Source organism: Trachypithecus francoisi, unplaced genomic scaffold (assembly GCF_009764315.1).
Source record: "Trachypithecus francoisi isolate TF-2019V2 unplaced genomic scaffold, Tfra_2.0 Lachesis_group10, whole genome shotgun sequence".
Classification (NCBI taxonomy): Eukaryota; Metazoa; Chordata; class Mammalia; order Primates; family Cercopithecidae; genus Trachypithecus; species Trachypithecus francoisi.
In genome coordinates, this window is record NW_022681455.1 from 73,069,755 (window position 1) to 73,083,180 (window position 13,426).

Here is a 13,426-nt window from a genome sequence, read left to right on the forward strand (position 1 = left end):
AACCGGGAGGGAGACCCTCCTCGGGGCCCCCAGGGCCTGGGGAGCCTCCTCCTCCTCCCGCTCCACGCCGCAGACGGACCAGGACCTGAGACCCGCTTCCCTCACTCTCACGGCCTCTCTGGGGTAAGTGCCCTTGTCTCCTCTTTACCTCCCTCGGCCAGAAATCCTGCGCAGGTCCGGGGTCCATTGGAGCCACCAAGTGGCTCGGGAGACCCGTTCAGGATGGAGACGTCCGCCTGAAGGTAATCTCCACTTAGGCTTCAAGAGCCTCTCGTCTGTCTCTGCTGGTTCCAAAGGACGCTTTGAAGCCAGGCAGGGATCCATTCCCATGTCCATTGGGTCCATTGTGTCGGTAAAGAGGAAACAAATGGGAAACCCCCAGTCCAAATTTCCAAAGAGCACCCCCTTGGGGTGCCTCCTAGCCAATTTAAAAAACCTTACAGCTTGAACAAGACCTTAGGAGGAAGCGGTTAATTTTCCTTTCCACTGTGGCGTGACCGACCTCAGCAATTTCTGCCAGCGGTTAGGCAAGTGGTCTGAAATTACGTACATACAAGGCTTTTGGGCCTTACGCTCTTGTCCCGACCTGTGTAGCCGGTGCTCTTCGGCCCAAGTTATGCTAGCCAAGGACGCCGGCTCACAGGAACCCGAAAAAGAGGAGTCTTCATTCCTTTCTGTTCAGCCGGAGGATCTAGGGTTTCCCTCACTTCGCCCTATACTTCTCCTCCCTCCGCCCGGACTCCTCCTTCCTCTTCCTTACCTACTAGTAATCCACTCAGTCCCGTGCTTCCTTCGGGGCACCCAACTGGCTGTCTTGAGTCTCCTGTCTCTGCACACACCCGCTCTAAGTGCCCTGCTGATGTCTTCACTCCTGCCCCACACCCTCCTACAGTGTTAGCGCCTTTGCGAGAGGTGGCTGGGGCGGAGGGGGTAGTCAGAGTACATGTCCCTTTTTCATTGGCCGATCTTTCCAAAATTGAAAAGCGTTTAGGGGATTTCTCAGCTAATCCCACCGTTTACATAAAGGAATTTAGATATCTTTGTCAGGCTTATGACTTAACTTGGCATGACCTCCAGGTTATCCTAACCTCCACCCTAAACCCTGAGGAGCAAGAGCGCATCGTAGCGGCCGCCAGGCAGCACGCCAACCAACTACATTTAACTGATGCCACCATCCCACTAGGGGAGCAAGCAGTACCCTCGGCAGACCCAGACTGGAACTACCAAGCAAACCAGCCTGGGCGCCGTAGGCGAGGCATAATGGTTCAGTGTTTGTTGGCTGGTATGCAAACAGCCTCAAACAAAACTGTAAATTTTAACAAATTAAAAGAAATTATTCAAAATCCAGAAGAAAATCCAGCCGCATTCTTAAATAGGCTGACTGAGGTTCTAACCCAATATACCCGGTTAGATCCGGCCTCCCCCACAGGGGCCACCATTTTAGCGTCTTATTTCATTTCTCAATCAGCTCCTGACATTCGTAAGAAACTTCAAAAGGTAGAGGATGGTCCTCAGGCACCAATACAAGATCTGGTTAAATTAGCCTTTAAGGTCTATAACTCCAGAGAGGAGACGGCAAGCACGCCTCAAACAGAAGGCCCAACTCCTAGCAGCGGCTTTATGGCCCAATTTTAACCCCAGACCAGAGAGTACACACTCCGCAGACTCCAAGGCTACAAAAGGAGCCTGCTATAAGTGCGGCAAGGCGGGACACTATGCCAATAGGTGTCCGCAAGGTCCCCGAGCCCCAACGCAGCCTTGCCATAAGTGCAAGGCGTCAGGACATTGGGCCAGTGAATGTCCTAACCCTCGTCCACCAGCAACCCCCTGCCCTGCTTGCCAGCAGGGAGGACACTGGAAGTCTGATTGCCCCACCCTGAGAACAGGTGCTGCGTCTCCACGTGACCCCCTTTCCCAGGATCCTGGGAGCTCCTTCCAGCTCCTACATCTGGACGACAACTACAACTGAAGGTGCCGAGACTCGGGGACCCCCATCACCCTCGCCGAGCCGCGGGTAACTCTCCTGGTAGCGGGTAAGACAATTAATTTTTTAATCAACAGCGAGGCTACCTATTCTGTTTTGCCGTCCTTCTCTGGACCTAGCCTTCCATCCGATATCTCTGTAGTAGGAGTAGATGGGAAGCCATCCACCCCACGAAAAACTCCACTCCTTAATTGCTGCCTGGCCAACAACTACTCTGCACACTTGTTCCTCATTCCCAGCTAAAGAGGGCCCCCACCGGGAACAATCAGTGGACATCAGTTCAACTTTCCCCCACTCGCCTCAAACTTACAAAACTTTCTTAACTAGTTCATGCTCCCTGACCCCTGGCGCTTAGCTCGCTTTCTCACCATCTTCTACATAAACCTATCAGACTTTCAATACATAACCCCAGACCCATATCTACCTCCAGACAATAGTCCAGAGCAGTGGTTCTCCCATCTCCTAACCTTCATTGAACATCTCCAGTGGCAAGGGACACTCCGTGACTACACGGAAAATGAAGTCTCATTTTATACTTATATTGCTGTTTCACTCATACACTCAGACCTTTGCTAGTCCGCCTACTGTATGGCAATTTTTTTCTCATCACTGAAACTTGGCCACAAGACAGCCGAACACACTCAGTAGTACATAGTTCTGCCAGTTGTCTTCCTTAAGGCTATAAAACTTCTCTCCACACAATAGAGACCCCTTTCTCATGGCTCGCACTTATCTGCCAAAGGCTAGACTTAACCTACACTGTGAATATAACCAATCTCTCCCACTGCTTCCTCTGTGAGGCTTTAGAAGGCCCCCACCTAGTGGCAGCCCCCGCCCATGGCCTTCAACACAACTGGTCAAACATCCCACAATTCACTTACACTCCAGGCGCCACTATACCAGAAATCCAAACTGCCCAATCCTTCCTTTCCGTTATTCAACTCCAAATTCATCCTGAGGTAATCATGCTCAGGCACCCAATGGAGGCCACGCAGCCCCCATTGAAGGCTATTTCTCGTCCAAACTGCCCAATCCTTCCTTCCCATTATTCAACTCCAAATTCATCCTGAGGTAATCATACTCAGGCACCCAATGGAGGCCACGCAGCCCCCATTGAAGGCTATTTCTCGTCCAAACTGCCCAATCCTTCCTTTCCGTTATTCAACTCCAAATTCATCCTGAGGTAATCATGCTCAGGCACCCAATGGAGGCCACGCAGCCCCCATTGAAGGCTATTTCTCGTGCAACTGATCTCTCTCTAAAACTCTTAACCATACAGCCATTAACTGATCCCTCTATGTCCCCGTGTCCTTGGTCCCCAGTCTAACTTTATACAGCCAGGCAGAAGTAGCAGAGCTTTTCCAGCAACTTTCCATGCCACTACGCCACCCCCGTAAAAAAAAACGGGCTGTTTTCCTCCCTCTAGTTATTGGAATCAGCTGAAAGCCTGGCCTCCCTGCAGCGCCGAACTACCTCAATAGCCTAAGTAGCTGCCCAAAACAGGCGAGCCCTAGACTTGCTTACAGCTGAAAAAGGAGGCACTTGTCTCTTCCTTGGAGAAGAGTGCTGCTATTATGTTAGCAAGTCAGGCCTAGTAGACACTAACATACAAACCCTCAATAAAATAAAAAACTGAGATACAAAACCTTAACACCCCAACCTTGCCAGGACCTTCCTTCTGGGTTTTGCCCATATTCCGACAAATGCTTCCATACCTCGTTCCTATACTAATACTGTGCCTTATTTTATTCTTCATCCGTACGTCCAAATGCCAACCATGGGCCCCGACCTTAACGACGCCCCTTAACAGCAGGAAGTAGCCAGACAGACCACGGTGCCCCTTTATCACTATTACCAATAAAAGGTTGGACTGTTTGGACGAACGGAGGCAAGATGGTGCACTTCCGGGTTCTTCATCCCCCCCCCAACTTTTCCCGCGCGCACGAAAATGCAGCCGACGCCCGGGAAGGTGCAGACCAACTGGGCATGCGCCAGGTGACGTCAATCTGAAGAGACCAAGATTTACCTGGGCGCACCTGCGGAACGCCCCCAGACACGCCCGTGCCCCGCCTATCGCCCTCCCACTCCCAGAAAAGCCGCTCCGGACCAGTGCCACGCGCGGACTTCCCAGCTTCCCCACTGCGGTCGGGACTGTCGGAATTCCGTCCGAGAGCAGCATGGAGAACTCTGGGGGCCTCATTTGCTGGAGGCCAACAGACCTCTCCTTACCCACCTTCTTCCCCTGAAGCTAGGTGACCAAAATAAACTTGCAGTTTTGCTCCTACCCTTGCCTAGTCGCTGGTTCCTTTGCGCCCGCTCTAGTGGTCTTAGAAAAACAAGTCAAAATGCTCATGAATATCAAGCCAAACCAGAGTTAACTAAATGGACTGAACTCAGAAAGCTGAAACAACCTTTTGACTTTTTCTTGGAATATTGCTGATCCTTGTTTTATTTTTCAGAGTCAAGGAAACTTATTTTGAACTATTTATAGCCTTTAAAAATTAAGTAATGTATACTCCTGGGATAAAAATTTGGAGCATGTTTGTTTCTCTCTGCCTGGTTCCTTTAGAATTTGGAAACTATCTGTGAGTATTCTTAACTTATGGCAATATAGTTGTTTGCATCAGTGCAATAAGACTCCATTTTTCTTTTGCAACAAGACACAATTGGAAAAATTGGGTATTTTATCAAGGCTTTGACTGAAAGTGTATGCCTCCTTTTAAGGAGTCCATCTTGACTTACAGAACCAATAAAAGCCTCCCAGTGGGGAAACTGGCTTCATACCCTTGTCTATGCAGGCCCTGTACAGGGTCCTTAACCTATGGTCAGTAAAGAATGTCACTTTCTAACAGGTCCAGGAGCTCCAAGTTTATCTTAGGACCTTAAGAGGAGGGGATCACCCACCTCACAAGCATTTGAGGATACAACCATAGCTGGGGTCAGCATTTAAAGGTCTCACCTGAGATTCCTTGTGGAACAGACATCCATCAAAACCAATCCGAAAGGCTTATGTAGAAATAATTATTATTGCTGCACTTTATGTAAATAATTAGGCCAAATATAAAACCAAAGTCTATTTGCAAACAACTCAGTCCTATTATGATTTTGTTTTTAACAAAAATGAGGACTGGAGAGAGGGAAATTATGTTTCAAAACTTATACATTAGTCATTAAATTCTAAACTCATTAATTGTTTTTAAGTTTTTGCCTATATTTTAGACTAACCCTGCTTCTTCTGTGAACCAACCAGCAATCTCTGGCTGCAACTCAGAAAGAACAAGAGGGATGGGTAATGTAGAAATCTGGATCGATTTCTAGTTCTGAGCAATTATCCTGCAAATCCTGCCAGGTGATGGAATAAATAGGGAATAAATAGGGTGCCCATCACATGGAGGTTTCCTTTTTGGGGAAGTAGGACCAAGGGAAGTAACCAAAGCCAAGCACCATGCACCCAAATTCTAGCAAGCATAACTATAGCTACTAGTTATCTTGGTGTGTCACAAGACATCCTTTTCTCTCCCTTGTTGGAGGACTCAGTTCCAGTTTCACCTTGGCATTCAGCTTATGATAACGAGTCCATGGAACCCCCCGAGACATATTTTTGTCCCAAACTCAATTCCAAGCTGCAGGTAAAAGCCCTAGGAAGGAAAACTGGATCTGAGGGATCCAGACATGACAACAGAGGTTAAAAGGCACAGCACAGGTGAACATGGCTGATTCCTGCTGATTTAGCCAACCCCAAGCCTCCTGTTTTGTGGATAAAGGCCATGTTAATATCTGTGGTATAAATGAGGTCTAGGGAATTCCAAGGCTACTGACGGTAGCAGGGATAGAGACATAGGTGAGAGCAGATGATTTCCATTCTCTAAGGCCCTCCCTGCTTGATGGGTGCAGGCTGTTGTGGCATTCATGGTGGGAATTGACAAGGTCACCGGGATTTGGGGATGCAAGGATGGAAGAGGGAAAGAGGACACTCTTAATTCTCTCCCTCCTGTACCCTGGGCATATGTTAGGAAGAGAAGGAAACCAGAGATGCCTGCTCCCCTCTTTCTAGATGTGTAGCCATTCATCTTCAGTCTGCATCCCTTTCAAATGCATCCCGAACCCCTGGGACTCCTTTAAAAAATGCCTTATTTTTCCTTTCTCCTCCTCTGTTCCCTCTTCACTGATACATAATTGTGTCTTCATACTACGCTCCCCTCACATGCATCCTCCAGACTGGAAAGAGTTAATTTCCCAAACCTTAAACTGGTTGTCTTAGGATTGGGCTCAGGGGAAAGAAAGCCAGAAGCACAACATGCTGGCAAAAAGGGCCATCAGACTCCAGACAGTCATGCAACCAGAGCCTCAGACAATGACCCCTTCTGCTGGGAATCCTTAAATAGGCCTCTGAGTGAGCTCTAACTGCTATTTCCCCAAAACAACAGCCCCTGTCAGCAGGAAGCGATTTTGTCTTTGTCTTTATTCTTAATCCAGTGGTTAGACGTACTTCTTTAGAGTGGGGAATGAAAGACCCAAGTGGGGAGGGGGTCCCCGGAAAAACTCCAACCAGCCTGCCCACTGGGTTAGAGCCTCAGGAAGTTCATGCCATTTGCAGCAAGGAGGAGCCTGGCCCCTCCTCTTTCTGTGTGGAACCTGGGATTCAAGCTGTGGGTGGGAAGCAGTCTAGCTAGGCCAGTGTCCCTGTTTCCCCCTTTTCTTCCTTTCCACCCAATAAAACCCTGCCTTACTCAGCCTTCAAACCATCTGCAAGCCTAAATTTTCATGGCTGTGGGATAGACAAGGACCCCATTTTTAGCTGAATTAGGGAAAAGTCCTGTAACAATGGTAGTAATATCTTCTGAAACTCACTGGAAGGTTTGTTACTATAAGCTATTAGGCCCAAAGCGTTGTGTCTGCATTAGTATAATATAGCAGCATTTGACCGATATATTTGATCTAATTTTCTGTGGCTCGTGATGATGGGAAGGCCAAGGGGAATGGCTAGGTGTTCTGTTTTACAATACAGTTATCTAGAATTAGTCATAGCCAATAGTATCACCTACATATTTCTGCCACACACAATTCTGCCATATTGTTAATGTGTAATATATAAAATGTTATCAATCAGCCTGCCACAGGCTCTGGTCAATCAGAACAGATGTTAACTGTAAACATCGATGACTACAGTTGTACACACAGGCCAGATAAAAATTTAGCCTCTATAGTGGAATTTGAAATCAGCTATTCTTGTTATTTTTTTCTGGTATTATACTACGTACTTAATGAATGGTTTTTATGGAGACCATATTTAACAACTCTCATTATATCAAACATTATAGCACTCATAGCCTAGACAATTTGTTTTTTACTTTACAGATCTTTGTTTATAGTAAGATCTCCTTCCTCTTAATATCACTCTCATCTCCTTCTGTGTCTTGCTGTAAAAAAAAAAAAAAAAAAAAAAAAAACAAAATAATAGCTAGTAAAATGCTGGCTATCGCATTAGTCACAAGTCAACAGTCCATTTTGTGCAGGACCCTGTGATGATGTTTTCTTACCCTTTACTAAAAGATGTGATTTGCCATTAAACTGGCAATCTGTACCATCACCAAGGATCTGTAATTTGGGAAGCTGAGCTACTCAGTTCTTCCACTGGCTTTATTTCAAAGTTATTTGAAATTGGTAGACTTATGGGTTAGTCAGGTGAGAAAATTTTGTTTTGTCTTCTTGGAAAGGATTAAAGTAAAAGATAATTTCTTTTCTTTTCTTTCTTTCTTTCGTTTTTGAAAACAACTTGGTAACCATAGCTAATGTAAAATGTTTGTTTCATGTTCCTTTCTTTCTCTCCAGCAATGCTGGCAGGTACAGGAATAGATGAAATGCTTCTATTTCCTTTTCTTTCTGGCTTGGGTAATTGTTCCTTATAGTTTTTAATGGTTCTGTGTCAAGATTTGGTACATTCTGTTGATTTTTTTTTTATGGATGGACCCTGAGTTGCCTTCTTTTTCTTTTTTAAAAGTGGAAGCATTAGTAAAGTGTTATCCTGTATTTAAATGAGAAGAATCAATATGTCTGTGTTTTGTGAACAAAGGTAATACTCTAGTACTAAGATTTTCCTTAGTCACATTATTTCTCCTGGCAATCTCTTTTTAAAATCTGTAAAAGAGTGGCTTGGTAGACATAATTGATTAACAAAATATATGAGGATTTTGCTCAGTTTTGTACAGTAGGTGGGAAAGTATGAAACAGTTCCTGCCCTTGAGCAGTTTATACTCCTACAGGAAAACTGGAGAAAGCAAGGGAGTGTTCAATAAAAATATAAGTGCCAAAAAGAGTACAAAGTTCAAAGCAGGAAGAGATTGCTGTAAACTCAAATAGTCCATTAAGACATCCTGGTGAGGTGGGATTCCACCTGGAGCCTGAACGAGAGTTGAATTTTGATAGATGGAGTGGAAAAGGCAGATTCTTCCAAGCAAGAGGGAAAGGCTAGGGTCAGAATCCGAATGAATAGGGTGTGGTCGATATGCAGTGAGGAAGAGGCATGGTGGCAGCTGTGGAATCATGGATAATAATAATGGGAGGCCAAGTTGGAAAGGTTAAGGGGTGAAAGGTCTGGATTAGTTAGTTCGGCTTCTGCCTCAGTGAAGGTTCTAGCAAGAAACAGATGACTCACTCATAGTGGGGTAACTGGTGCAAAGTTCAATAAAGGGATTATTTATGAAGTTGTGTGAAGAGTGTAAGAGCAACTGCAAGGGAGAGTGCAGTACCCCACATTTTCAGTAACAGTGGGGTGCTAAAACTATCCTTGGGGCCAGAAGGGATGAGAGGAGACCAGGAGCCAGCCACAGATAAGGCCCTCTGGAAAGAATGGCCTGGCAGGAACTGAGCTGAAGCTGAAGAAGGCCAATAGGCCTTAAAGACTCTGCAGGTATGTGTAAATTTTCTGCCAGCATTCTCTTCTCTCTCTGATTTCTTCCTCCTCACTGGCTGGCCATAACCAGAAGCCAGAGGCAAGGGATGCCAGTGACGCAGTACTTACCACTCAGCCTCCTGCACACGGAGGTAGGCTGGAGAAGGTTGGGGGTGGATATTCAGAATGGCAAGAGGAAGATGTAGGAATCTTTTGAAAGCCATTGAACAGGGCTCGATGTAATAAAAGAAATATTTCAGACTTATTAATCTAGCAGCAGTTATGCAAGTTAAGGAGGAGAAGAGGTTAGAGGCAAGGAAATCTTCAGGGAGATCAGATTAGACATTTTTCACAGAGTATATTAATAAGGTCCCAGACTAGGTTACTGGCAAAGGGAATAGAAACAAAAGGGATAAATATGAAAGGCATTGTAAAGTACTGTCAGTAATTCGTATGGCCAAATTTGTGTCTCTCTTTGTAGTATTATCTTCAGATTTAGACTTCTAAATGCCATAAGATGTATGTAATTTGTGAGTTTAGAGTTTGACAACAATGTCTCTCTTCTTTAATCATTTAATCTAATGTAGTTTTCCTTTTCTCTTTATTTTGTTTTTTGATTTTCTTATTTGATATTCAGTTCTTGTTGAGGATATAACTTAGAGCTTTAGTAATTTAGTTTGAGAGATATTAGCACTTTACAGAATACCAAGTGAGAGTTCAAAATTCAAGTTGTTCTTTGATTGTATTAAATATTTTCTTGAGGTAATTAATAGTTTACCATAAATTCTAAAAATCAAACTATTTTAATTTCTCGATTTCTTATAAGTGAAGGTGCGTATTAGATACATATCACATAGTGATTAATTCATTTTATCTGCAAACAATGCAAACGTCTATCTAAATCTATAAGGTCTATTTATTTTTGTTTTATGTACTGATTTATCTTCAGTACATTATATGCAGGAATTGTCTGTCAGAATAATCTACACAGATCTTAGTGGCTGACATAAAATCCTACGGGTAGAATAGCTTAGTTTCACTCCGTTATACTATCTTTTTAAAGTCAAGAGCACACACACTCTATATTGGATACTTGCCTCTCAGGGAAACTTCTCTGTTTTATTCTCTGCAAAAAGATAAAGATAAAAAGTAACTTTACCAGGAGATAATGCCAACTGAAGAGCTAAAGTCTATTTTCATTCCCTTCTCCCTTAAACTACACTTCAACCTGACTGTACCATATTATTTTGCAAGAATAAAATTTGTATTGGCCTAATCAGATACCTCCAAGCACTTCTTCAACTAACTATTATGCTGTGGAAACCAATTCAAAAGGCCTAGGGACTGGAGCCTGGGAACTATTCGTGCAGTGTTCCAAATAACCATGTGGTGTTTAGGCTCACCTGCTGGAGAAGATCCAGGTGCTCCTGGGAATTGCTGAAGTTTTTTCCAATGTCAAAGAGGCAGAAGGTCTCCTGCTGGCAGATGCTGACCCAGTCCTGATATTCCCCTGTGTCAGGGATGCGATCCAGAAAGATCCGATATGCTTCCCATACTGCTTCCTGACACACTGTAATACAGAGTCATTAGGGGTGGAAAATGGCCATGCCCTAAGAGACTCCCCATACCCAATCCCAAGCAAAGTCTAATAACATGGAAAATTATTTCATGGCTTATGTTGACACACAAATTTACAGTCTCTAAAAGTTAATTCATATAACAAATATTTGTTGAGTGCTTACTATATGCTATGGAGAAAAAGGAAAGCAAGAAAATAGGGAATATTGTGTGTGTGTGTGCGCGCGTGTGTGCATGCGTGTGCGTGGGCGTGTGTGTGTAAAACTGCAGTTTAAAATAGAGTGGTTGAGGAAGACCTCACTGTAAAGGTGACTTTTAAGCCATTTGAGGGAAAAGTAAAGTCTCCCAGTTTGTGGAGTGCTAGGGACATTGAAGGAGCAGAGAGGATGTCACTGTGGCCAGAGCAAGGTTGAGAGGATGAAGATAGAAAGATGTGGCGAGGGCCAGGTGTGGTGGCTCACGCCTGTAATCCCAGCACTTTGGGAGGCTGAGGTGGGCGGACCACCTGAGGTCAAGAGTTCGAGGCCAGCCTCAACACGGAGAAAGCCCATCTCTACTAAAAATACTAAATTAGCCAGGCATGTTGGTGCATGCCTGTAATCCCAGCTACTCAGGAGGCTGAGGCAGGAGAATTGTTTGAACCTGGGAGGCGGAGGTTGCAGTGAGCTGAGATCACACCATTGCACTCCAGCCTGGGCAACAAGAATGAAATTCAGTCCCCCAAAAAAAAAAAAAAAGAAAAAAAGAAAGATGTGACAAGGTGAACACAGATTGTGTAGGGTTTCGGAGACCAGCAGTCTCCAAACTGAAGTACAGGGCCCCTGGCTGTCCTTGAACACTTTCCAAGTGATGAGCAGGCACACAACATTTAAAGAGAATCAATTTCCAGGTCTCCATTTGCCTGTACAAATTTCCTAAAATTGGTCTCCGTAAAGACACACCTCTTCATTAGCACTTCCCTTTTGGTCACAATCCTTTCCCCATTCATCCATCCCTACTCTTATTGTGGCACAGTGCCTCTAGGTTACCACACCAAGGAACAATTTGCAATAACAGTACTGAGTTTGAGAAAAGGAGTGAACTGAGTTGAGGGATAACACACATTTTGGCAATCTAGGGGATTTATGATTCTTTGCTTTCAACAAATTAGAAGGAGTCCTAATAGGTTGACAGCTGATTGATAGATCGTTAAAAATAATGATGACAGATCATGATGTGATTATTGGCATATAATGAAAAAGGAATTTAAAGAACAAGAACAGTGCTGTAACAAAACTCCATCTGTTCCCATCTACTTATTTTTTTTTTTTTTTGAGACGGAGTCTCGCTCTGTTGCCCAGGCTGGAGTGCAGTGGCCGGATCTCAGCTCACTGCAAGCTCTGCCTCCCAGGTTCATGCCATTCTCCTGCCTCAGCCTCCCGAGTGGCTGGGACTACAGGCGCCCGCCACCTCGCCTGGCTAGTTTTTTTTTTTTGTATTTTTTTTAGTAGAGACGGGGTTTCACCATGTTAGCCAGGATGGTCTCGATCTCCTGACCTCGTGATCCACCCGTCTCGGCCTCCCAAAGTGCTAGGATTACAGGCTTGAGCCACCGCGCCCGGCCCCCATCTACTTATTTATGTAAAGTTGTTTTCTCAACACCTAACTGAAACTAAGTAAGATAATAGGGATAAAATTGATGTTAAATTTAGTCTCATTTTAGCAATGCACAATATAAATAACGACAAATTGTATATGAACAATTAGAGGAGCAAAACCAAAGCAATCACTTTGATTCAGAGGCAGAAGCTAAGGAAGCGTAAGCTACAGATCCTTTTTTAACATTGATTTCTTCCAAAGCCCTGTTTAGAATTTTGCATTTGCGATTTTGTATTTACAAACATTAACAACCACAAAACTTGAATCTCACTCTATATGCATCAACAAAAACTAAAACTATATGTGTTTAGTTTTAATTGATTATATGTTAAAAATGATAAATGCAACTGAATCCAGAAGAAATTTCTTTTTACACATAAATCTTATAGTCACAAGAAATAAAAAATGTGATTTCAATTTATGTTCATATTTTTGTTACTAAAAAGTATTTTAGAGCAATCAATAACAGATTTTTCAAGCATAAACATAAATTACATTAAAATGGGACTCTGAGAAGTGGAATGGAATTGTGAGTGTATGGAGAAAAAGGAACCATGTGACATTTCCTACTGTTAAGAAGAATTTGCTCACGTATCTGTTAAAAGAATTTGATGGTAAATATTGAGTGGCTGTGGTAGATTCTACTGGATACATAAGAAAGATCCAATTCTAGTTTTATTTTAAGTATCAATATTTACAACTCACCAAAAATTACAACCTATTTATTAACTTAAACTTGCCAAAAAATTTTAGATGTCAATGGAAAAGCATGAGAGGGGATTATATAGCTTAAAAGTTGTTTTAAGGGCTCAAGTGAGCAAAAAATGTTGGAAGTCTCCCTATAAGCATTTGTAATATGTTGATTTTTACCTCTAGAGCAATGGAAACAATTGGAGCCTTCAGGGCAGAGGCTCGTTGCTGTGCCGAGATAAAGGACCGTGGGGAGGAATAGGGTGAGAGGAGACCAATCTGGAGACTCTTATGCCTGTATGTTTTTCCCTCCTCCCCACTTATTCCACGTCTGGATTTCTCTTAGATTTCTGTTTGATCAATAGCAGCTCAGGTCATTTACCAGCAGCAACCTGACCAGAACCTTCAAGGTAATTGTTCTTTTAATGAGTAACCCACAAAGACAGGAGAGGGTGCAGTCCTGACTGCCTCAAATGTGCCATCTGGTTTCTCACACTGGGGAAAATAACAGGGATCAACATGTGGGAAGCAATGGAGTACCTCACCTTGCAGAATTCATTCTTGTGAACTGTCTAATGTCAGGCAAGGATCAAGAAGTTTTAATGCCTTGTCTGATACAAACCAGCAAGCTGTCTCTGATCCTT

The 13,426-nt window shown here is 43.8% G+C and overlaps 1 protein-coding gene across 2 annotated transcripts in view; it reads right to left on the bottom strand.

Moving 5' to 3' along the window:
- Positions 1-13,426, bottom strand: part of IMPG1 (interphotoreceptor matrix proteoglycan 1) — a 152,024-nt gene that overhangs the window by 102,996 nt on the left and 35,602 nt on the right. For both annotated transcript variants that reach the window (XM_033217705.1, XM_033217704.1), the window contains 2 exons: positions 10,280-10,446; positions 9,974-10,002 (listed from right to left, as the gene is read on the bottom strand). In XM_033217705.1, coding sequence (XP_033073596.1) covers positions 9,974-10,002; positions 10,280-10,446 — 196 coding nt within the window. The remainder of the gene's footprint in view (positions 1-9,973; positions 10,003-10,279; positions 10,447-13,426) is intronic.